The sequence below is a fragment of the Gymnoscopelus microlampas genome (assembly GCF_963454915.1).
Source record: "Gymnoscopelus microlampas genome assembly, chromosome: 9".
Taxonomy (NCBI): Eukaryota; Metazoa; Chordata; class Actinopteri; order Myctophiformes; family Myctophidae; genus Gymnoscopelus; species Gymnoscopelus microlampas.
Window position 1 is genome coordinate 5099617 of NC_139946.1, and position 25335 is coordinate 5124951.

A 25335-nucleotide genomic window follows, 5' to 3' on the forward strand; every position below is an offset into this window, starting at 1 on the left:
ATGGTAATTCTCAATAGACTGTCACTTATCAGCCGTCGTTGCGCGAGCCCCCCCCCCCCCCCCCCGCCGCCGCGAGGGGGCGGGGCGGTGCGGGGCGGGGGGGGGGGGGGGGGGGGTTAGGTTAAGAATCTGGCCCGGTCCAAATTAGGACCCACCATACGCTAGTGATTAAGCCATTGGGCCAACAGACCCGAACTGATGAAAAGGGAGTTCACACACATGACACACTTTCACGCAAATTGCTCAGAAATAGTGGATTTAAATGTTTTTCAAACTGCTCAAAATTGCAGACAATCTAAGGGCGGAGTTTACTGGTTAACAATTGCACATGTATTCATTGATACAGTCATGTTGTGTGCAATGCAATTATAATGAATTCTACATGACGTGGGATTCGAACCAGGAACCCTGTGGTTTCAAGGCAGATGATTAAGCCATTGGGCCAACAGACCTGTACTAGTGAAAAGGGAGTTTACACACATGACACACTTTCACGCAAATTGCTCAGAAATCCTTGGTTTAAATGTTTTTCAAACTGCTCAATATATTTCGGAATGGAAACTAGTGGAAAATAGTCGATCTACAAGCTCACAACGCGTTGCTATCTAAAAAGGTGTGAGATTGTAGATCGGCTATTTTCACAAGAAAGTATGTCATACATAAAAAACAACTACTCTCAAAAGCATTTTGTGTTATTGTCTAAACATTGCACATGTCTGAATTAACAGGGTCATGTTTTGTACAATGCAATTTAAATGTGAACTGTAATATGTGGGATTCGAACCAGGGACCTTCGGCACATGAGACTCACACTCTACTGGTGGAGCTATCCAATACACAGCCTTAGACAGTGAAAAGGGAGAATCCAACAAAACAAAACAAAAGCGCGAATGAAGTACGTCATACATTGAAAATAACTACTTTCAAGTATTCATTTCTCGTCATCTTTAACAATTGCACATGTATTCATTGATATAGTCATGTTGTGTGCAATGCAATTATAATTAAGTCTACCTGAGGTGGGATTCGAACCGGCTACCCTATGGTTTCAAGGCAGATGATTAAGCGATCAAGCTATTGAACCAACACACCTGAACCTGTGAAAAAGGGCCTCAAACATGTATTTGACACAGTTTCATGCAAATTGCTCAGAAATCCTGGATTTAAATGTTTTTCAAACTGCTCAAAATTGCAGACAATCTAAGGGCAGAGCTTACTGGTCAAAGTGATACATGTGTTCCTCATGAGTCAAGGCACATGTGTAAGCAGGTTTAACGGCTGTCGGCCAAACGAGGCATGACTTTTGCCTGTTTAAAGTTTGCATTTTCAAAAAATTGCTATAGCGCCCCCCTTTGACCAATTGGAGTAAGATTGGTTTCAGTGATACTTGGAAGGACCCTCTACAATATTGCAAAGTGTCAAACAAATGTGAGTCTGCATGTATGTGTTAGGGGCAGATGAATAATTTAAAAAAAGCTGCAATTTTCATTGGCTTATAAAAGCTTAACGTTTTCACTTATGGAAAATCCGCTTGCTCACGTCTGTCGGCATTGGTCCAAAGTTCATGTGTATACAGTTTCGTACAGATTGCTCAATCTGTACGAAGGAAGAGTCTTTTTTACTGCTTTTCATAGAATTCGAAATGGTGGGAGATCTAAAGGTCAGAGGTCAAAAGTCAAACAGCGAAAGTTGTTAGGCATGAGGAGACGCATGTGTGTATCGAAGTTTCATGGCTGTAGGTCGAACAGGGCATGAGCTGTACCTGTTCAAAGTTGGCATGTTCAATTGAGTGCTACAGCGCCACCCTTTGGCCAATGGTTGTGAGTTTCGGGTTTTCGCCGTTTGGCATAGCCCTCTACCATATTGCCGAATTTCATAAGAAGTGACCAGGCGGTTAGGCCAGAACTGGCAAAAACGGCGGAAGAATAATAATAATAAATATAGCTGCAAGCAGCAATGAGCGGTTTCGAGAATAATGGCAGACTGGCAGACTGTGACAGAGTGGCAGACTGGCAGACTGGCATACTTTGACAGAGTGGCAGACTGGCAGACTGTGACAGAGTGGCAGACTGGCAGACTGGCAGACTGTGACAGACTGTGGCAGACTGGCAGACAGACAGACTGTGGCAGACTGGCAGACTGGCAGACAGACAGACAGTGACAGAGTGGCAGACTCGCAGACTGTGACAGACTGGCAGACTGGCAGACTGTGACAGAGTGGAAGACAGACAAACAGACAGACTGTGACAGAGTGGCAGAGTGGCAGACTGGCAGACAGACAGACAGTGACAGAGTGGCAGACTGGCAGACAGACAGACTGTGGCAGACTGGCAGACTGGCAGACAGACAGACAGTGACAGAGTGGCAGATTGGCAGACAGACAGACAGTGACAGAGTGGCAGACTGGCAGACAGACAGACAGTGACAGAGTGGCAGACTGGCAGACAGACAGACTGTGACAGAGTGACAGAGTGGCAGACTGGCAGACTGGCAGACAGACAGACAGTGACAGAGTGGCAGACTGGCAGACAGACAGACAGTGACAGAGTGGCAGACTGGCAGACAGACAGACAGTGACAGAGAGAGAGAGAGAGAGAGAGAGAGGGAGAGGGAGAGGGAGAGGGAGAGGGAGAGAGAGAGAGAGAGAGAGAGAGAGAGAGAGAGAGAGAGAGAGAGGGAGAGGGAGAGAGAGAGAGAGAGAGAGAGAGAGAGAGAAAAGAAAGAGAGAGAGAGAGAAAAGAAAGAGAGAGAGAGAGAGAGAGAGAGAAAAGAAAGAGAGAGAGAGAGAGAGGCAGTGAGAAAGAGAGGCAGTAAGAGAGAGAGCGAGAGAGAAGAAGTGAACATGCATTAATTAACAAAGTCATGATTTTTGTTCAGTAAATTATATTTGGACCGGTTAAATTGAGGTTTGAACCAGGGACCTATAGACTTGTGGGTAGACAGTGTAAAGGATAAGGATAATTCCAGGTCCGTTCATGAAAGTCCTTGCGGTCTTGTTTCCAATGAGGGCCTGTGAGCAATTAGGGGTTAAGAGTCTTGCTCAGGGACAAATTTCATTTCATCGACACATTTGCTGGCCTGGCCTGGAATCGTACCTGGGGCAACCAGGGCCTCTGGCTCCCTAGGTGGGCTCACTAACCACTCAGCTATGGCCACAGTACAGACTGAGCCATTGGATAGACAGAATTGGATTTCATATGTGGTAAGTTATCATACAGCATGGGTTGCTTATTATATACATACAAGCTCATAACGCGTCACATTGTAGATCGGCTGTATGTGGTTACTGTAGGTGTTGTATTAATAATTACATCTGCAAAGTAACAAGTAACTAAAGCTGTCATCTGCTGTAATTGTAGTAGAGTAGAGTAGTAAAGTAAAAGTACCTAAAAATTGTACTGCGCATGTGGCAGGTGTGATTGGTGATGAGTGAGAGGGGTGGATCCAATCCATGGGAATAGGGGGAATTCCAAATGATGATCACCTCAACGCATTGTTGGGGACAGGGATCGAACCAGCGACCTATGGATTCACAGGCTGCCTCTCTTCTCATTGAGCTAGAGATATGGCCTCCCTGATGGTGTCTGTTGATATCTATAGGTTTTTCCGTCCATTATGAACCAAGCCTCTATTTCGCTAACTACTGTAGATCTCTGGTTCACAAAACATTTACCAATAAAGTTTTTTTTTTTGTCTCCTCGGACTGGAAACTAGTGAAAATAGTCGACCTACAAGCTCACAACGCGTTGCTATCTAAAAGGTTGTGAGATTGTAGATCGGCTATTTTCACAAGAAAGTATGTCATACATAAAAAACAACTACTCTCAAAAAAGCATTTCATGTTATTGTTTAAAAATTGCACATGTCTGAATTAACAGGGTCATGTTTTGTATAATGCAATATAAATGTAAACTGTAATCAGTGGGATTTGAACCAGGGACCTTCGGCACATGAGGCTCACACTCTACTGGTGGAGCTATTGAATCGACAGCATCAGATAGTGAGAAAGGAGAATCCAACAACACAAAACAAAAGGGCAAATGAATTACGTCATACATTGAAAATAACTACTTTCAAGTATGCATTTCTCGTTATCTTTAACAATTGCACATGCATTGATACAGTCATGTTGTGTGCAATGCAATTGAGTTGAGGTCTGCATGAGGTGAGATTTGAACCAGCGACCCTGTGGTATCAAGGCAGATGATTAAGCCATTGGGCCAACAGACCCGAACTGATGAAAAAGGAGTTCACACACATGACACACTTTCACGCAAATTGCTCAGAAATGCTGGATTTAAATGTTTTTCAAACTGCTCAAAATTGCAGACAATCTAAGGGCGGAGCTTACTGGTCAAAGTGATAGATATGTTCCTCATTGATACAGTCATGTTGTGTGCAATGCAATTATAATGAAGTCTACCTGAGGTGGGATTCGAACCAGCAACCCTGTGGTTTCAAGGCAGATGATTAAGCTATCAAGCTATTGAACCTACACACCTGAACTAGTGAAAAGGGAGTTCAAACACATGACACACTTTCACGCAAATTGCTCAGAAATCCTGGATTTAAATGTTTTTCAAACTGCTCAAAATTGCAGACAATCTAAGGGCAGAGCTTACTGGTCAAAGTGATACATGTGTTCCTCATGAGTCAAGGCACATGTGTAAGCAGGTTTAACGGCTGTCGGCCAAACGAGGCATGACTTTTGCCTGTTTAAAGTTTGCATTTTCAAAAAATTGCTATAGCGCCCCCCTTTGACCAATTGGAGTAAGATTGGTTTCAGTGATACTTGGAATGACCTTCTACAATATTGCAAAGTGTCAAACAAATGCGAGTCTGCATGTATGTTTTAGGGGCAGATGAATAATTGTCATAAAACTGCAATTTTCATTGGCTTATAAAAGCTTAACGTTTTCACTTATGGAAAATCTGCTTGCTCACGTCTGTCGGCATTGGTCCAAAGTTCATGTGTATACAGTTTCGTACAGATTGCTCAATCTGTACGAAGGAAGAGTCTTTTTTACTGCTTTTCATAGAATTCGAAATGGTGGGAGATCTAAAGGTCAGAGGTCAAAAGTCAAACAGCGAAAGTTGTTAGGCATGAGGAGACGCATGTGTGTATCGAAGTTTCATGGCTGTAGGTCGAACAGGGCATGAGCTGTACCTGTTCAAAGTTGGCATGTTCAATTGAGTGCTACAGCGCCACCCTTTGGCCAATGGTTGTGAGTTTCGGGTTTTCGCCGTTTGGCATAGCCCTCTACCATATTGCCGAATTTCATAAGAAGTGACCAGGCGGTTAGGCCAGAACTGGCAAAACCGGCGGAAGAATAATAATAATAATAATAATGAAAGTGTAGAGATGTAATAGGGTTCGAAGCCTGATAGGCTCTCGAAACCTAATAATAATGAAAGTGTAGAGATGTAATAGGGTTCGAAGCCTTACAGGCTCTCGAAACCTAAAAAGAGCTTGGCACTACGTTGTACGTTCTGAGATTAGCCCTCGGCGGTGGATGTGTTAAACTGTAACAAGGACAGAAAAAACTAACCTTTTTTTGCATCACTTTTTTCTGAAGTCGAGCCATCATCAGCTTCCTGTTGTAAAAATTCACGTTATGCCATGTTATGTCAATCATGACTGAGCGCTATTAGACAATTATATTTGCAACAGTAGTGCTTTTCAACCAGAATCCCACCACTTGAGAGGTTCTGTGGCCACTGTTAGATTGTATGTAGTACACACATTTCTTATCAATATAACATTTCTTTAAGCCTTGTTTGAAGTGTAGGAACCAGTGGATTCACCTTGCAAAAGTGAAGTCACATATCTCTCAAATACCCAACTACTACATATTAAGCTGATCATAATTATTTGAAAAGATATATGCATATTTGAAGGCTGCACTCCATGAGCCCTGGATAGGCAACGCAGCCTGGTGGAGATTTGCGCCCAGAGGAGTGCACTTCTCCAGTATTATTCTGTATTATATGATGACAGGGATGATAAAGCCAGAAATAGGTTTGGCACTGAATGAGTTAAAGAGACATTAGTAAACAACATGTACCTGGATGTGTGGAGCAGCTACTGATGGTGAAGGTGAATGGTCAGCCATTGTGTTGTATTAATGAGGTGGACTGGAGGAACAGCAGCGAAACAACCTGTATGATAAAATCAAAGCCTATTAACTCATTCCCTGCCAAAAAAATGTTTTTGTTTATCACAAAGAACCAGGAGATAACGTGATCCAAAGATTTACTGCTCCATTCACTTTCTGGTTAAAGTATTAGGGAAATATTCTGAATCTCTGCTCCTGTGTTTTACTATGTATTTTTGAGCAAAACATGCTATTTTCAACTGGGTATAACAAGCGAACGGGAATCGCGATGACATTTCTTTTTTTCACGGCAGCACAGTGAAACCCTCCGTAATTAGCAACCATCAGGGGATCGATCATACTGCAGATAAATATTCTGTGACTACTTAAAAAGGTAAGAAAATTGCAAAATCCTGACAGTCTGGGCTTTTTGGACTATTTAGTGAATGGCAGTGAATGAGTTAATGAACAAACTATGATAAAATCATACATTATATGATTTTATCATTATTATATATAATACAATAATACCATTATTATTCTATGCAATGTTACAAACTCTCAGAAAGAGAAAAATAAATTACATAATCACAATTGAGAATATAGCTGCAAGCCAAGGAATCAGAATCAGGTTTATTGTCACATCACAGGTTTACAAGGTAAAAAAGTGGGTGAAATTTGTTTTTGTACATCATTCCCATCGCAACGTTAATTTCCATAGAAAGAAGAGGGGGGAGGGAGAAGAAGAAGAAGAGGGGTGGGGGGTAAGTGGGAAGGAGATCAAACAAGAGAACAACAGAAGGCCAAACAAGTTATCTATATATTTACAAAGTACCTGAGATAAGAAACAAACTAAGGTGCCTGAGAATAGCAGCAATGTATGTATACTGTGCATGATATACTTATGGACGTTAAGGTGCTTAGAGAAAAAAAGAGCACATTAAAAAAAGACAAAGTCAGTGTGTTATACATGGGATTAAGGTGCAAAAGGTCAGAGCGTGTCCACCTAAAGGTGGACTGACCCTGGTATAATCCGCAAGTAGCTCCATGAGGGAGAGCAGCAAAAAAAAGTCATTGTACCTGGTGTAGTCCACAGGTATGTCCGAGGGGGAGCTAAGTCCAAGTCATTTGTCCCTGGTACAATCCACAGGTGTGTTCAGGAAGAGCCAGAAAAGTCTGCGACCAGCTGGGCAGTACCGCCTGTTGTCAGGCTGCTGAACAGGGCTTCATGCCTCATTCAGCATTCTGACAGCAGCCGGGTTAAAACTACTCCAGAACCTGGTGGTGGAACTCTTGATACTGCGGTAGGTCCCCTTGCCGCAGTATCAAGAGTTCCACCACCAGGAATGAAGGCAAAATGCAATAACAGCACAATAAGAAACAGAATAGATTGAACTTGAGACAAAGCAGCCCATGCAATTAACAAATGAGCATTCTGAAGAGCTGAGCAGAGTGCTGAGGGATTGTGGATATTGTAATGTATCTCTGTATTGTGTTGCTTATAATGCAGATTCCAAACTTGTGTCACAAATTCTGTTATGACAAAAGTTTGCAATTTATTTTATGTCATCTTTCTAGACAACACAGATGGATTGTACTAACAACACAGATGGATCAATCATATATAATCATATATAATTATTCATTAATATTGGATAAACCGTGGGTGAAATAATGCGGGAATTAAATTAATGATATGTATCTATATGCCTATTATAGCTTTTAACTCTCTCACCGCCAGATGTCTGGCCGCGTTTGCCCACTGCCAGCGATTTTTTGATTTTCTTATCTTTTTGAAGTAGTCACAAAATATTTATCTCCAGAATGATCGATCCCTTGATGGTTGCTAATCACTGAGGGTTGCACTGTGTGGTTTCACAAATGTCTGCCTTTGAAAATAGCATACCTGGGCCAAAAATACATAGTAACAAAAAAGTACACAGGAGCCGAGATACAGCCTTTTTAAGTAATATGTTAAACAAGAAGTGAATGGAGCAGCAAATCTTCAGATCATGATATCTTGGGTTCTGAACGTTTAAAAAAAAAAAAAAAATGTCATAAGTCGTGCCAGCCAGGGCATTATGACAATGTCTCGTTATAAGTCGTTCTTGCCAGTAAGAGAGTTAAAAAGCACGAAATATTGCCGTGCGTGCGTTTGTAGTATTTTGATATTACGTGATTTTACATCAGGCACAAATTAGCCGCCTACTGCATGTTGCTTTGCAGGTAGCCAGTGTTGCCAGATTTTGCGAGAGAAACAAGCCCAAAAGTCACTTACAAAAAAAAGCAGACATGGGAACAAAATTGGGAAAGTGAAAGTGGTTGAATGAAGACGAGCGCTTGTTGTTACTATTGGATATGGATTGTATACAGTCACTACATCGCGACTGTGCTGAGTAACATGGTTTATAAGAAAACTAACGTAAGGAAAATAATTATTTGATGCGGTTGGTGCAGATCTATAAATAGGATGGCATAATTAATGCGGTTGGATGACGGATAGATAATGAACATGTAGACATGGATTTGGGTGACGAAAAACCCCATCCGCTCAACTCTAGTTGCTACCCTGTAAATGGCCATTGACAATGCATTGGGTGCTTATAATTAAATATTAAAAAAACTACACATTTCTATTTGCAGAAATTGTGTGTCTCCTCGGAATCGAAACTAGTGAAAATTGACGATCTACAAGCTGACAACGCGTTGCTATCCAAAAAGTTGTAAGCGTGTAGATCAGCTATTTTCCACAAGGAAATATGTCATACATTGAAAATAGTTACTCTCAAGAAAGCATTTCATGTTATTTTTAAAAATTGCACATGCTTTAATTAACAGGGTTATGTTTTGTGCAATGCAATTTAAACAAAGCCTTTATGAGGTGAGGCTTGAACCAACGATTTTCTGACTAAGAGACATACACTTTACTGATTGAGCTATTCGATCCCCACAGGCCCAACTTCATGAGAAAGGAGCCCACGGAGACGATTTTCTTTAATGAAGCCAGGCCTCTACAAATTCCATTGGCTCATGGAGGCTTAATTTTTTCACGTACAAACTTCTCTTCAACTGGGATGTTAGATAATGGTCCATAGATTGAGCGTAGAACGTTTCACGCAAACTGTTCCAAAAATCCCAGCAGAAACACAGGTTTAAAAGTTTTCAAACTGCTCAAAATGGCGGAAATTCTAAGAGACAGATATGTTCCTCATGAGTCAAGGCACAAGTGTAAGCAAGTTGCATAGCTGTCGGCCAAATGAGGCATGACTTATGCCTGTTTAAATTTTGCATTTTCAAAAGATTGCCATAGCGCCTCCCTTTGGTCAATTGGAGTAAGATTGGTTTCAGTGATATTTGGAATGACCCTCTACCATACTGCAAAGTTTCATAAACAATATGAGTCTGTATGTATGTGTTAGGGGCAGTGTTGGGACTAACGTTACGTAACACAACTACTTTTTGTGGTAACTAATAACGTAACTAATTACCTTTTCCAATTCAGTAACGCTGTTATAGTTACTGTGATTTAAAAAGGTGCGTTACTGCGTTACATTATGTGATCCAACTGAACTCTCTCTAAACAGGACAGGCAGGCTTGGATGGATACAGGCAAATCCAAGCATCCCTCTCACTCTAACTTGAGAAAGTGAAAGTGGCCAGAGAGGAGTGATGATAGGTTAACAGGGGGTAAAATATCAGCCTAAGCCAATCAGAGACAGAGTTGGGCAGGTCTTGCCATACACAGACACACAAACCCTCCCTTGCTAACACACACACACACACACACACACACACACACAGCAACACGCCCACCACCACAACCGGCGCGTGCACGCACGCACACACACGCACACACACACACACACACACACACACACACACACACACACACACACACACACACCAGAGGTTGCGTTAGTCCGATAATTGTCGGTTTTGACCGTTTTTTTATGACAAAGACCGGAAAAAATAAATCTCTCCGGACATCCTGACCGGTTGATAATGACACGGCTGTTCATTATTTATCACCGCAAAATTAGGCACATTTCAAATCCTCTGCTTTGCAAGCTCGCTCTCTCTCTTTCTCTCTCTCTCTTAACAGCGTGCGTGTGTTTCTGGGGGAGAGAGAGAGAGAGAGAGAGAGAGAGAGAGAGAGAGAGAGAGAGAGAGACGTACTAGACATAGACAGAAAAGAGTTTGTCACACGCTGTTAGGTTACACCTATTTCCTGTTAATAATAACCAGTGTAAAATGTGCTGCATTGGGCGGTAAATAGGAGACACTTTATTGTGAAGGTACAACAGGAAAAAGAAGAGAGCTAGTTGTTGCTGCTGCTGCGTAGCCAGCGGTCTCGGCAGTCCGCGGTCCGGTTACAAGTTACATTATATAAAGTTGTGTATTTAACAGCCAGTCACACACAAGTTGTATCATTACTAGTTAGAATATGTCACAGATACTAGGCTAATACAATGGCACTTGTGAGTAAAGTTGGCAAGTTGCCCTACAGTTTAACAACAGTGCAGGTTGAAGATGAAATCTAACACAGATGCGTAAATACTCTTCACAACAGCTATAGGCTACTGCAACTATGGCTTCGAGGTGAAACATGACGTTAATCATAATCGTGGACCTATTTTTAACTCTATGAGGTGGACACGTTAAAACGTTACCACTTTGGACTGAATAGCTCTATGAGGAGACGACAAGATTCTCACAACTCATCAACTTTCCCACGGCTGTCCCAACTAGACGCACGGACCGCATCCACTGTCTAATTATACAGAATAACCTCCTGTGAGTGAGTAGTGGTCTATCATTTATTGCCCTAACAGGTCAGCTGAGCCACGTTATGAAGGATTCATCTGAAATGCCCAAATTTTGTGCAGTGCCCTTTGATTAGAAAATGCATACAAACGAGTATTGAACAAATTAATTGAGTATTGAGAAACCATTACGCACGCAGCATGCACAAATGGTAATGTAGGTTAATGTATTTGTGTAAGATGACCCTGCTATATAAAATATGTATATTATGATGGTTCATGTTCAAATAGCTCAATCCAAAATATAATGCTGTAGGCCTAATTGTTATGCTGTATTTACGCACCTGCTTGTCATTAATGCATACAAATAATTATGACCGTTATTTTTGTCAGATGTCCGATAAATTTGAATCCTTCCGGACATTGGGGCCGGCAGATTAAAATCCTAGCGCGACCCCTGACACACACGACAACACTCCCACCACCACAACCGCGCGCACACACACACACACACACACACACACACACACACACACAGTCTCAGCTGAGCGACAGCGCAGCGTTAGTTTGCAGCTTGGAAATATAACCATTATTTAGAATTTGTGGGGATAAAGGGCGCTAAAAACATTGCAGTGACAGAAAACATTGTCCACATCGAGAAACAGCAATGCTAATCTCCTGAAGCACCTAACCAAAGTACATGGGGTTATAAAACTAGTCGCCAAAGAAGACCCCTCCGTCTCCACCGGCAGTGATCCAGATGGAGCTACTCCATCGATCTAAACAGCCAAAAAAAAAATGTTTTAAAATCACCACAGCATGTCACCCTCAACTAAACTCAACTAAACAGAGGATGACATGCTTCCCATCGCAACGGTTGAGTTTGTTGCCTTCAGAGAACTATTACAAAATAGCAGTGAAAGCAGCAGGGCCACCTCAGTGCAGAAAGACGTTTAATTGTTCCACCTTAGCCCAGATCATTGCATTACGGAGGATCATTGAGGAGGTAAAGAGGAACAACCTGGCAGCGGTGCTGTGCTTCATCGACTTCAGGAAGGCCTTCGACACTATCCACAGAGGAATGATGTTGAGAATACTTAAGGACTACGATGTTCCTCCCAGCCTACTCCAAGCCATTGGAACCATGTACACAGGAACGAGAGCCCAAGTGACAATGCCCGACGGCAACAGCGAGGAGTTCAACATCCGGAGGGCTGCAGGGTGACACCCTAGCCCCCTTCCTTTTTATAACAGTACTGGACTATGCTCTGAGACAAGCTATGAAAGGAAGGGAGCATAAGCTCGGCTTCACTATCGCGCCCAGAAGGTCAACGAGAAACCCTGACAGACCTGGACTATGCTGACAACATCCTCCTGCTATCTGACCACGTAAAGCAGGCACAGGAGCTCTTGTCCAGAGTGGATTTAGAGTGTGCTAGGGTTGGCCTCATGTTAAATACAAAGAAAACCGAGGTCATGACCTAACATCCCCCAAGACCATCCGCCCCTAACAACAACAGAAGGCATTGTGCTAAAGGAGGTCAGTGACTTTAAATACCTGTGTAAGAGCCATAACGAGCTTAGGTCACGATGACCTGATTTTGCATTGATCTTAATTGTGCCAAGTTATTGCAGCTGTGTGTAATGCCTTAATGATTATGTGCAGCAGTGTACTGTTGATTGAATGTTTGTGATTGGTGCTCTTTTGTTTGATCATTAGTCTTTTGCTGTGCAGTTTTGAGTTGTGTCAGAAGAAGCTAAAGTTGAAGCTGAGAGCACACATTGTTTTTACCACTACACCACTACAAGAACCACTTGCTGTATACCTTATATTTTTTGCTTTATTACCAGTAAAGTCTCTAAAGAAACGGATACAAAGTGCGTCGTGCGTCGAATTACTATGTGCTCACCTTTTTATGAAGATATAATTTGAAGGAAATATACGACTCTACATTTAGTAAAAACAATTGCTCATTGGATTGACTGGAAGATTAAAGGAGATCATTGGATTCTAGGAAATCTACCAGACAATTGTTGGATACTTTTGGACATTCTTTTTGGACAATTTCATTATTGGACATTTCTTGGACTATATCTTTTTGGACAATTTCTTCAACACAACTAATGAAAGACTTTTTTTGGAATACAAGAGCAACTTCAAAAAAGGTAAAAAGAAAGAAAGAAAGAAAAAAGAACATTTCTGATAACCTGCCCAGCCTCTGAGGTTAATCCATTCAAGCTACTCAGTGATTTCTCTGTGTGCAAACTAAAAGCCATGGAAGACTCTGCGTGTTCAGAAATTGTTATGCATCTGGTCTGAAGAGAAGAAGTGTTAAAGTAATACTTTTTGAGGAAAATTATCCCAGATAACTGGTAAAATAAAGGAAGTTGAAAGTTTGATGAGTGATGCTGCCAATCTGCACACAGTGCAAGGGTTGGTGAACTATGACTTAAACACTTTTCTTGCTGAGTTTGGAGAGCTCAGTAGGCGGATAGGAGATCTTTTGCCTGAAGAAGAAAAAGATGCAGATGTAAGAAACTGGTTGGATCCTAGGATGCTGACTATCGATCAGTTTAAAGACAAAGCTAAACAATGGGTGAATGCTCTGTGTGAAAGCGAGTCAGATCAAGAACATCTAGCATGTGTGGAAAAGGAAGAAGAGGAGGATGATGATATAGGTCCTGACGATAGTGCATCACAAATGACAACTGGTCGTAAAAAGGGTTCAGTTGTTGAACGCACTTCTGTCTTGTCCACTCGGTCATCAGTTCGCACTGTTGAAGAAGCAAATCTAGCTGTATTAGTTGAACGTGCCTCAGCTTTACAGGAGAAACAGAAGCTGGAGTTGGAAGTAACACGTATAAAAGCCCAGCTAGAACAGCTGAACTTAGAGGCAGAAATTGCTGAAAAAAGAGCTCAAGTAAGAGTGCTAAGGGAGCATGAAGGAGGGAATGGCATGAACAGTTATGTCCGCTCACATTTGGCAGAGAGAGCCCAAACAAAGGAAGAAAATAAAAGTCATGTCCGCTCACATCTGTCAGGTGGAGTTCGAGTGATGAAAAATGAGCCAATAAGCCATCCAACCGCTAACACGGCTGTAACTAAAAGCAAGGTTACATACAAATCACCACAAGTTACAGGGCCACAGGTTGTGAGGCCAAGGCAGACAGACACCAATGACAGGCAACAGCTTGATAGAAACAGTGATGGCATTCTTCAAGTAATGGAAAAGCAAAATGCAATCACAGAACTGCTAGTTAAGCAGCAGTCACAGGCTCAGCTTCCAGTTAAAGAGGTTGCAGTGTTTAAAGGTAATCCCCTTACCTATAGATCGTTTATCAGAGCTTTCGAACAAGCCATTGAACAGAGAACTGATAATGATGAGGAAAATGTATATTACCTGCAACAGTACACTGCAGGAGAACCACAAGAACTTGTGCGTAGTTGCGAACACATGCCACCGCACAGAGGATTCAAGGAAGCAAAACGACTGCTTGAGAGACATTATGGAGATGAGTTGATGATTGCTAGCGCTTACATTGACAAGGCTTTGAAGTGGCCACAAATTAAATCCGAAGATGGAAAAGCACTAAACACTTATGCTTTATTTTTGACTGGCTGTCGTAACACAATGGAAGATGTGGCGTTTATGGAGGAAATGGATAATCCCACAAATATGAGGATGGTGGTATCCAAATTGCCATACAAAATGAGGGAAAGATGGCGTGATGCAGCTTTCCAAATCAAGGAACGAAGAGGACACAGAGCAAGATTTGCTGATCTTGTCATGTATATCGAGCGTCAAGCAAAAGTAGTTATGGATCCGCTCTTTGGAGACCTCCAAGATAGTCATACATCTACAGCAACGAAAAGCCAGGACAAAGGAAAACCTGACAAAAGTGGAGTGAAAGGAAGCAGCTTTGCTACCAATGTGTCTGTGGAACAAAAACAGCCAGATGCAACAGCAAAGCAAGCTAATGCATCTAAAGCGGCCAACGCTTTCGAGACCCCATGTCTTTTCTGTCAAAAGAGTCATACATTGGAATCTTGTGGCAAAATTAAAGGGCTAGTACACAATGAACGTGTTGAATTCATAAAGTCGAAGGGGCTTTGCTTTGGGTGTTTAACACAAGGCCATCTTAGCAAAACCTGCAAGAAGAGGATGGAGTGCAAACAGTGCTCAGGTAAACACCCAGACATTCTTCATCAAGAGAGAGAAACCATTGAAAACACAAATGTGTCAACAAGTACTAACAGCACTCTGAATGGAGAAGTCACAGGCACTCAAAACTCTGTTCCACAGGAAATAGTTGGCTACACTGGGGGGGGAGACACCGAGTGTATGTTATCAATTGTGCCAGTGAAAGTGAAATCCCGTAGCAGTGGAAGGTCTGTAGACACATATGCTTTTATGGACCCCGGCAGTACTGCCACGTTCTGCACGGAGGAGCTCAGAAACAAGCTGAACTTAAAAGGGAAGCTGACTCAGATCTCATTGAGTACAATGGGCCAAGATAAACCAGATGGACCGAAGCTGTTTGACAGTTACAAGATCTCCGACCTGGAGGTTTGTGGCCTGGAGGAGAGTACGTATCTTCAGTTACCTAAAGTCTACACACACAATAGCATCCCAGTTCAGAGAGAAAACATACCCAGTCAACAACATCTGCAGAAATGGCCTTACTTGAGTGAAGTATGGTTACCACACATTGACGCTGATGTGGGCCTTCTCATAGGAGCTGACAATCCAAAGGCAATGGAGCTGTGGCACATAATTAATAGTCAAGATGAAGGGCCTTATGCTGTTAAGACTGTAGTGGGCTGGATGGTGTGTGGATCTGCGAAGAACGAGAACAAACATTCCAAAGATACAGCTCACTACAACATCAACCGAATCTCAGTGTTGGAGATAGAACAGTTGCTGGTGCAGCAGTATAACACAGACTTTCAAGAGCGTCATTATGATGACAAGGAAGAGATGTCTCAGGAAGACAAACAGTTTATGATGTCAGTGCAAAAGACCACAAGATGTGTGGATGGGCATTACTGTGTTGGGCTTCCGCTGAGAGATAAAGAAGCTAAAATGCCAAATAACCGATGTGTGGCAGAACACCGAGCTGCTAGCTTGGGGAAAAAACTGAGAAGAAATGAAGTGTTTCTTGATGACTACAAAGACCTCATGAGAAGCATCCCAAGACTTGAGTTAACCGCAGCTGTTGTTGCCGTGAAAGTGGACAAGATGCTGCGAGAAGATATACAAATCCCACTTCAGCAGTCTACTTTCTGGACTGACAGTACAACAGTTCTCAAGTACATAGACAGTGAGACAGCTCGCTACAAAACCTTTGTGGCAAACAGGGTTGCTCTGATACGAGAGGCTACCAAACCATCGCAATGGAGGTATGTCAGAACATCACAGAATCCTGCTGATCAGGTCACCAGAGGAATGAACGCCAAGAGCTTGATACAAAGTGAAACATGGCTGAACGGGCCACAGTTTCTGTTGCAGCCAGAAAGTGAATGGCCACAGAGACCAGACAATGTGACTCAAAGTCTGCAAAATTATCCAGATGTCAAGAACATCACAGTGAATACCATCACAGCTGAAGAGAAGCCTGACCCTGTGAACAGCTTGCTTCAGTGCTATTCAAGTTGGGACCGACTCAAAAGAGCGGAAGCTTGGATTTTGAGAGTCAAAGAAACGTTGATCCACCTGAAAGACAAAAGGAAAGAGTTAAAAAACTCAATAAATCAGTTGGAAAAAGATCCAGAGAAACAGAAGGTGCTTATCCAACAGCGCATGGAAAAGTACAAGAAATGGACAAAGCTGAAAAGAAATTTCATGACTGGAGATGTAGTGCTGGTGGTTGACAGTTCAGCCCCACGAAGCACCTGGATAATGTGAAGAATTACCCAAACAATACCTGACTCCAGTGGAACGGTGCGCAGAGTGAAGCTGCAAACGAAAACCAGCACTCTGGAGCGACCGATACATAAGCTGTGCTTGCTGCAAGAAGCCGTTGTGAACCCAAGAGGACCACATGAAGACATGTGAAGACAAAGACTGATACATATTAGATTAGAATTGTTTATTACATGTTTATCTTAGATTTAAGTTGAACTGGCTCTTAGTATTTTTGTTATTTGATAATTGCTTAAATTGTATTGCGTAAGCAAATAGGGGCCGGAATGTAAGAGCCATAACGAGCTTAGGAGTGGATTTAGAGTGTGCTAGGGTTGGCCTCATGCTAAATACAAAGAAAACCGAGGTCATGACCTAACATCCCCCAAGACCATCCGCCCCTAACAACAACAGAAGGCATTGTGCTAAAGGAGGTCAGTGACTTTAAATACCTGTGTAAGAGCCATAACGAGCTTAGGTCACGATGACCTGATTTTGCATTGATCTTAATTGTGCCAAGTTATTGCAGCTGTGTGTAATGCCTTAATGATTATGTGCAGCAGTGTACTGTTGATTGAATGTTTGTGATTGGTGCTCTTTTGTTTGATCATTAGTCTTTTGCTGTGCTGTTTTGAGTTGTGTCAGAAGAAGCTAAAGTTGAAGCTGAGAGCACACATTGTTTTTACCACTACACCACTACAAGAACCACTTGCTGTATACCTTTTTTTTTTTTTTACTTTGAAGGAAATATACGACTCTACAACCTGGGCGCATTGGTCGGCTCCACAGAAAAGGACCTTAAGGTGAGGAAAGCACTAGGCTGGAGAGCTCTTAATGGCATGACTAGTGTGTGGAAATCCAACCTCCACCGACGCATCAAGATCAGTTTCTTCTCTGAGACTGTGGAGTCCGTTCTCCTCTACGGCTGTGAATGCTGGACACTAAAGCAAGCACTACAGAAGTCCCTGGACGGGTGCTACACCAGAATGTTACGTGTGGTACAGAACATCAACCAGGACGAGCACATTACCAACAAGCGTCTGTACGGGGCACTACCAAGTGTATCAGAAAAGATAGCAGTCAGGAGGATGAGACTAGCCGGCCACTGCCACCGGCACCGAGAATTCCCGGTCAAAAAGCTCGGACTGTGGGAACCAACACATGGGCATCGATCAAGAGGACGTCCCACACCTACCTATGTGGATGTACTAAAGAAAGATGTTGGTGCAGAAAGCACAAAGGAGCTGGCCAGATGTATGGAGAACCGAGACGACTGGAGACTCCGATGGAGGGCTCGTCTGAGGACGACGTAGAGAGAGAGAGCGAGAGAGAGAAGTGACCATTCTGCGTAACGGCAACTCCCCCTGGATAGCAGACCTGCCCCCTTGTTCAGGAGTCCCGCCACGTGTGACACTCTGAGAGAGAGCAGTCGTGGTTTGCTCCAGATAAGCAGTCTGTGTGCCGGCTCGTGCAGTATACGAGACTTCGTGCCTCCCTGCCTGTTGATATAGCACAGCGTCGACATGTTTTCTGTCCTGACCAACACATGGCGCGCGCCCAGGAACGGCAGAAAGTGGCGTATGGCCAAGATCACGGCCAGGAGGTCTATGTAGTTTATGTGTTGGGTCTGCCATCGGCTGTCCCAAACGGGAGGCATACGTAAGTCCGACATCCCATTTCTCCGACTACGTGGCATCCGCGTGCGGTTAGGGTTCGGGTTAGGTATAGGGTTAGTATAGTAAACGTCGGAGGCATGCGCTGTCGGAGGAATGGTCTGTCGGACTAACGTATTGCACCCGTCCCAAACACCCCTGGCTATCATGCCGTTGTAGGTGGCACCCCACCCTGTCAGGCTGGCATCCGTGGTGATCACTACTCTGTGGGTGATCATGCCCATCATTACGCCTGAGGAGAGAAAACCCGGTTCTCTCCACTGGTTGAGTGCTGCTACACCTTCCCGCGTGACTAGCACTCTGCTGTAGGGACGTGACTGGGAATCCCAAGTGCCGTCATCCACATTTGAAACGGCCTCATGTGCAGCCTCGCCATGCGTATTAGCGCGATGGCCGAGGCCATGAGTCCGTCATCCTCATGCAAGTTCTGACCATGGGGCACATTAATATTTAGTTGTTGGGTGATAACTATGTTTTTTGTTTTTTTTATGATTTCTCGAAAGATTACATTGAAATGGATGGGATTCTGTAATATTTCAATATTGTATTATTAATAATTGGTCCAGTAAAACATATTGATAATAATCCCTGGTGTGCAGGAGACCATTGGGCACATTACTATTTAGTTGTTGGGTGATAACTATGTTTTTCTCATTTTTAATGATTTTCCAAAAATGTACATTGAAATGGATGGGATTCTGTAATATTTCAATATGTTATTATTAATAATTGGTCCAGTTAAACATATTGATAATAATCCCTGGTGTGCAGGAGACCACAGGGCAATTTAATATTTAGTTGTTGGGTGACAACAATGTTTTTAGATTTTTTTTTATGATTTTCTGAAAAATTACATTGAAATGGATGGGATTCTGTAATATTTCAATATTTTATTATTAATAATCGGTGCAGTAAAACATATTGGTAATAATCACATATTGTAAAGGAGACACTTGGGCACAACAACATTTAGTTTCTGGGTGATAACTCTGTTTTTAGAATTTTTAATGATTTTCCAAAAATGTACATTGAATGTATGGGATTTTTTAATATTTCAATATTTCATTATTAATAATTGGTGCAGTAAAACATAGTGGTAATAATCACAGACGAGAACATTAGACACAAACAATGTTTTTAGATTTTTGTATTACATTTTTACATGTATATATTGAAGTGAATGGGATTTACGATGTCATTGAACGCACCATCTGTTCGCCTAACCGTAAAAGGCCACGTAGCTGCGCAGCAAATTTTGAAGCGCGGCTAGTGCGACTGTCTCTCTCTGAAGTGCGGCTAGCGTCACCGCAGTCATGTGGTGAAGCATTGTCTAGCATTCTGACAGGCATTTAAAAATTATGCAGCAGACACTATTCATTTGAAATTATGTAACCCAACATCTTAAGAACTACATAAGTATCCCTAACATAAATACGGTTATGTCCCTAACATAAAAAACGGTGAGAGACAAACTGTTTGTTTGTTTAAAGGAGAATTTTGGACTAAAGTTTTATTACCTTTTCTATGATGTTATGATATCTTAGGATGAATGGTACAGTAGAAAAAATTCATAACTCCACCCCTGGTCCGCCACAACTTAAAAAGGTGCGCGGATAGGCCTTAGGTTAGATCACATATTTTAATAGCTTTTTTTTTTTTTTTTTTTAGAGAGATCTGACGTTCATAGTGACAGAACACTGTCCAGAAAAAGAAAAAAAAACAGAAGTCTCGCTAGACGAGATTTCAATCTCGAGATTTCAATCTTGTCTAGCGAGACTTCTGTTTTTTTTGTTTTTGTTTTTTGGGTTGCATAGTGTTCTGTCACTATGAATATCAGATCTTAAATTAAAAAAAAAATCTATTAAAATGTGTGATCTAATCTAAGGCCTATCCGCTTCAACTGTAAGTGAGATTCCCCATTCTAGTGAATGAGGCAGCTTAGAGTGCTTTTAAGCTGTGGCGGACCAGGGGTGAAGTTATGACATTTTTCTACTGTACCATTCATCCTAAAATATCATAACATCATAGAAAAGGTAATAACATTTTAGTCCAAAATTCTCCTTTAAGAGTCACAAAACTTGCCGTTTGTGGTGCACGTTAGAACGTGCGTTGTAGTTCAATGTAAATTGTTTGTTTGATGTCCTCAAGTTAAAGCAACATGATTGTTGATTTAAAAAACAAATGTGATTTGTTTGTTTGTGATATATAGATTGATTGGAATGCTGGTACAATTCTGTCTATCATATTTGCATTTCATATGAGACTGCATTTGTAAAAAAAAAAAAAAAAAAAACCTAATTCATAAAAAGACAATAAGAAAGTAAAAACAATATTCACATGTGTTAAAAAATAAATGTAAAGCATGCATATTTCCATGTATTATTTCATGTGCATTGTATTTACAGTAATTCTTTTTTATTTTCATTTAAGGGTTTTCACCTTACAGTACAACCTTACAACAACTGTACCTTACAACTATACACTACCTGCATAAGCTGTACTGCAACAACAAAAACTAAAGTAAAGAAGAACTAAAAGGAAAACCAAAGTTGTGGTCATTGTATGAGTGAAACCCAGTTAAAACCTCCTATGGACTGTACTATCCCTTTCAAGCGGGGGAACTGCAAATATACTACATAGCTTGACAGGGTTAGTTCACCCCAAAAAATATAGTTTTCTATCGATTAGTCACACCATGTAGACCGTGTGGAGACCCACCAAAAAGTGCCTAGAAAATGAATTTCGTTCCCATGTCTTGGATCTACTTTTTCAATGCATTTTTGCATAGACAATACCCTTGTGGACTTTGGGTTAAAAGGTCTCCGCACAAAATCCTGCAGTATTTTTTTTCACAAGCCAGAAATGTATATAAAAGTGAATAACCAAAAAACGAAAATCTTGTGCTGCTATTTTCCTTGTAAAATGTGTTATATTGATTCTGGCAACACCAAATCTTTCTTAAATGTCATAAATACATGTACCTAACATCTGAAACAAGTATTGGTGCCTTAGTGTACTCATGTTTGAATTTTGTTCATGAATTGTAGAAAGAAAACGCTTCTACTTAAGTGATTGGCGCCCAGCACAATGAAACATACACATAGTATATTTAGCTAAAAGCTTATATTTCATACATAGAAAATGTCACAATCTACAGTACTGTGTAATGAAAGGTAGAGAAAAAAAAAGCAGCACTCCTTGGCCCAAAATGGCTGAAAATCAATCACAATGCTACCACGCCCCCTAGATTTGAATAATGGCAGAAATGGACTAGACTAAAATAAATACACTAAAGCTCCAGAGTATTACAACATATTGTACAAAATATGTATTAAAATACCACAGTGTGTCACAGCATGTGTCATTTGTACATCATGAGTATGTCTTGCAGCCCTGCATCACCAAATCTTTTTCCTAAAATACCTAGGAAGGACATGTAGTATGTATGTTGCACTGAAAAAACAGCTGGGGGGAATCATGGGTCAACCTCCGCTTCAATTAATCCTGCCTGCAACATAAAATTTTCGGGAAAGATGAGCACAAATGTATAAATAAAGTATTCACAATGATAGCCAATTTAGTTTATACTGATGATACTGATTATACTAATGCCTTGTTTTGTTATACTCTCAAAGCCTTTTTTTGTGAGGGAATACATCTATAATACTTTTCAGCATAAAGGTTTTTGTTTCACAGAACTGTCAAAGACACACATGGTATTTGACATTCGTAGCTGGTTTATTTTCGGCACCTCTTGGTCAACTATATGTGTGTGTGTGTGTGTGTGTGTGTGTGTGTGTGTGTGTGTGTGTGTGTGTGTGTGTGTGTGTGTGTGTGTATATATATATATATATATATATATATATATATATATATATTAGGCATGTAACGATTTATCGTATATCGATTTAAATCGATTCAAAGTGGTGACGATTTAAATCGATGCAATAAAATATGACATCGCGATGCAACCAGCAGAGGGCGCAATCGAGTCAGACTCCCTACCTTGTTCTCCGCCTACTATTTTGTCCCCTCAGGGCCACCATAGCTGCCTGCGTTTGTCTCTTCTTCACTCACTGAACAGCAGGCTATGAACGGCAGAGTGGGGTTCACGTCCTCTCAGGCTATGAAATCTAAACAACTAGGCGATCGCACTGCATAAAGAGGGAAATGTGCGTCGCATGTAAACATGTTTATTTGATTGATGAATTGCCCAAACTATACCGTTTACCCCCTCCCCCGTCTGACAACGTTGTTAGCTGTCTGATTTAAACTCTGTAGGAAACATACAACTGATAAGGCTTAATGAAAACGGCTAATTCTGGAGCTCCTCGGTGCGGCTGCAGAGTACAATGAAAAATAATCTAATTTAATAATTTAACAATTGTATCAGACCGCTGACAACGCCAAACTCCTTTCAACACTGTCTTTCAGATATATAGCTTATTTCATTGATATTAATCAATTAATTCTTATCTAATCTCATTTGGAGCAGTTTAAAACAGTTTCCCTTATTACTGTACATAAATGTGTTGTTTTATACAGAATGCTGAGAATGTAGCATAGATAAAAAATAACTTGTAAATCCCAAGGCTAAGCCTTAGTTTGTTTATTTGAAGGTTTTCTTTATAATTTATTTCATCTGGGATATATGTTTTAAAATTCATTTCTTTCATAAGACGTTATTATTTTACAAATAAAAAGGTATATTCGTTTATTCATTAGTCTTAATGTGACAGTTAATGCCTGTACCTCGTGAATAAAAAGGCTTTATTTAATTTCATGTATCAAAAAGAGGATAAGAGAAAATAGTTTTTTAAAAATACATGATTTTTGTAAAATAAATCAAGGTTTTCAGTAATTTGTCTGGAAAATAAATGTGCAAATAAAATCGTGAAGAATCGTATCGTGAACCTCGAATCGTGATTCGAATCGTATCGTGAGTTGAGTGAATCGCTACATGCCTAATATATATATGTGTGTGTGTGTGTGTGTGTGTGTGTGTGTGTGTGTGTGTGTGTGTGTGTGTGTGTGTGTGTGTGTGTGTATATATATATATATATATATATATATATATATATATATATATATATATATATATATATATATATATATATATATATATATGAGGATGATAAATACAGTAATAGCACCCATACAATCATAACATGACAAATTAATATTTGACAGTCCAATATTGACATGCATGTTTTGTTTACAATCTCTTACTTGGCCATATTGCCAATTAGCTTATGGGCGTTATCAGCACTGGTGAGATGCAGTGGTGGACGGCAACAAAGTACATTTACTCAAGTAGGCTACTGTACTTAACACATCGGGTGCCAGCATTTTTTCATAACAACTTACGTTGGGTGCCAGCATTCTCCCCATTGACTGCGCTTTGCTGTTTAAAGCACTAGACTCCACGACCAGCAAACCCACGTAAAAAAAAGCATCCATTCATGTTGAGCGAGGACCCTGGGTACAGCCTGGAACCATATAATTTCAGTCGCGAGTTACAATGGGGGGGGGATCGCGCATGACCGGTTTTCACCACAGGAAACGGATTCGGAGATATAGGCGTTTTAAAGAAGGAAATAGACAGGAAGTGGACGGAAGCCATGTTTTTGTTTTCGGTGATCTATCTGGCCCTTCCTTCTCAAGATCACAATGGGTACTCCCAGGGCTGCTCTAGCCCCGCCCGTGCGGAGAAAAACGAAAAAAACAAAAAGACTAGACGGCACCAGAGCGCTACTATGTAAACACGCGGTTCAGACCGTGATCGGCACCCGATGTGTTAAGTAGAATTTTGAGGTTATTTTGCTTTCATTACGCAACGTGTTGTGAGCTTGTAGATCTGCTATTTTCAATTGATTTTTTTCATGTGATAACATAAAAAATGATTTCAGTCTCATGTTAAAATGTGTCTGCCCCTGTGTGTGTGTGTGTGTGTGCGTGCGTGCGTGCGTGCGTGCGTGCGTGTGCGTGTGCGTGTGTGTGTGTGGCTCACCTGCTGACGTTTCTATTTGAGAGAGTTTATCCTTCTGCGGTCTTCCTCTCAAATTAATCACATTAATGTATTTTTGTCAATACAACGCTGGTAGAATGTTGCGTGAAACCCAGCGTCCTCAGGAGGCTTGTAAAAACCCATATCCACACAATGTTGACGTTTATAAGTAACGTTGACGCACGTTCTGTAGTAGCCATGAAACATTCAACCTGGTGTTTGCACTTTCTCCATTAACGGCCCATACATCTACATAACGTTCATATTTCAGATTTAAAGTGCTTACCCATGGCCGATTACCTGTATCTTCCGTATTGTACAATAAAAAGCATGTTAATCCGATCGGTGGCCATTTTCACCATATCCTTTCAACTACGCGACCCTATCGGTTGGGAGGTGTATTGCACTCTGATTTACTCGTGTAAATTCCTGAACGTCTTCTTTCTGGACAGACATAAGATTCATATAGCATCGTTTCGAGTCCTTTTCACTTTTGAAGGATATTTTCTATGTTTTGATTTCTTTTCTTCGGACGTTACCGTTGCCATGGCTGTTGTTGCAGGAAATGGTGGGAATAAAGAGGCACCACCCTTTTGAGTATTACTACGCCTAGTAAGAAAATAGTACCGACTTTAAACGCTGATTATAAAAATACTGCACAAAATCAGATGGCGACACTTTTGTTTCCTACTTACTACCAATAGATTTTTTTTTAAGAAGCAGAGATTATTTAGATCCACTTGATGGGAACGAAACTGAAGGAAAAGGACCTAGACAATAGGGCTTAATGGAGACTTGAATAATTTGATGACCAGCGGACTGGTAGGCAGCGGTTCCAGTAGGAGACATTTTCTGGAGTCAGGACTGCTGTAATGTTTTCATGGACAATGAGGT

General features: G+C 41.3%; 1 protein-coding gene across 2 annotated transcripts in view; it reads right to left on the reverse strand.

Moving 5' to 3' along the window:
* Positions 1-25335, reverse strand: part of LOC311051780 (protein NLRC3-like) — a 72927-nt gene that overhangs the window by 18437 nt on the left and 29155 nt on the right. The window contains exons 3-4 of one of the 2 annotated variants that reach the window (XM_084066419.1): positions 6066-6159; positions 5550-5595 (exon numbers count right to left, since the gene is read on the reverse strand). In XM_084066419.1, the coding sequence (XP_083922545.1) occupies positions 5550-5595; positions 6066-6113 (94 nt within the window). In that variant the 5' untranslated portion in view covers positions 6114-6159. Of the gene's footprint in view, positions 1-5549; positions 5596-6065; positions 6219-25335 lie in introns of those variants that run through there. The other variant, XM_084066420.1, reaches the window with a different exon arrangement.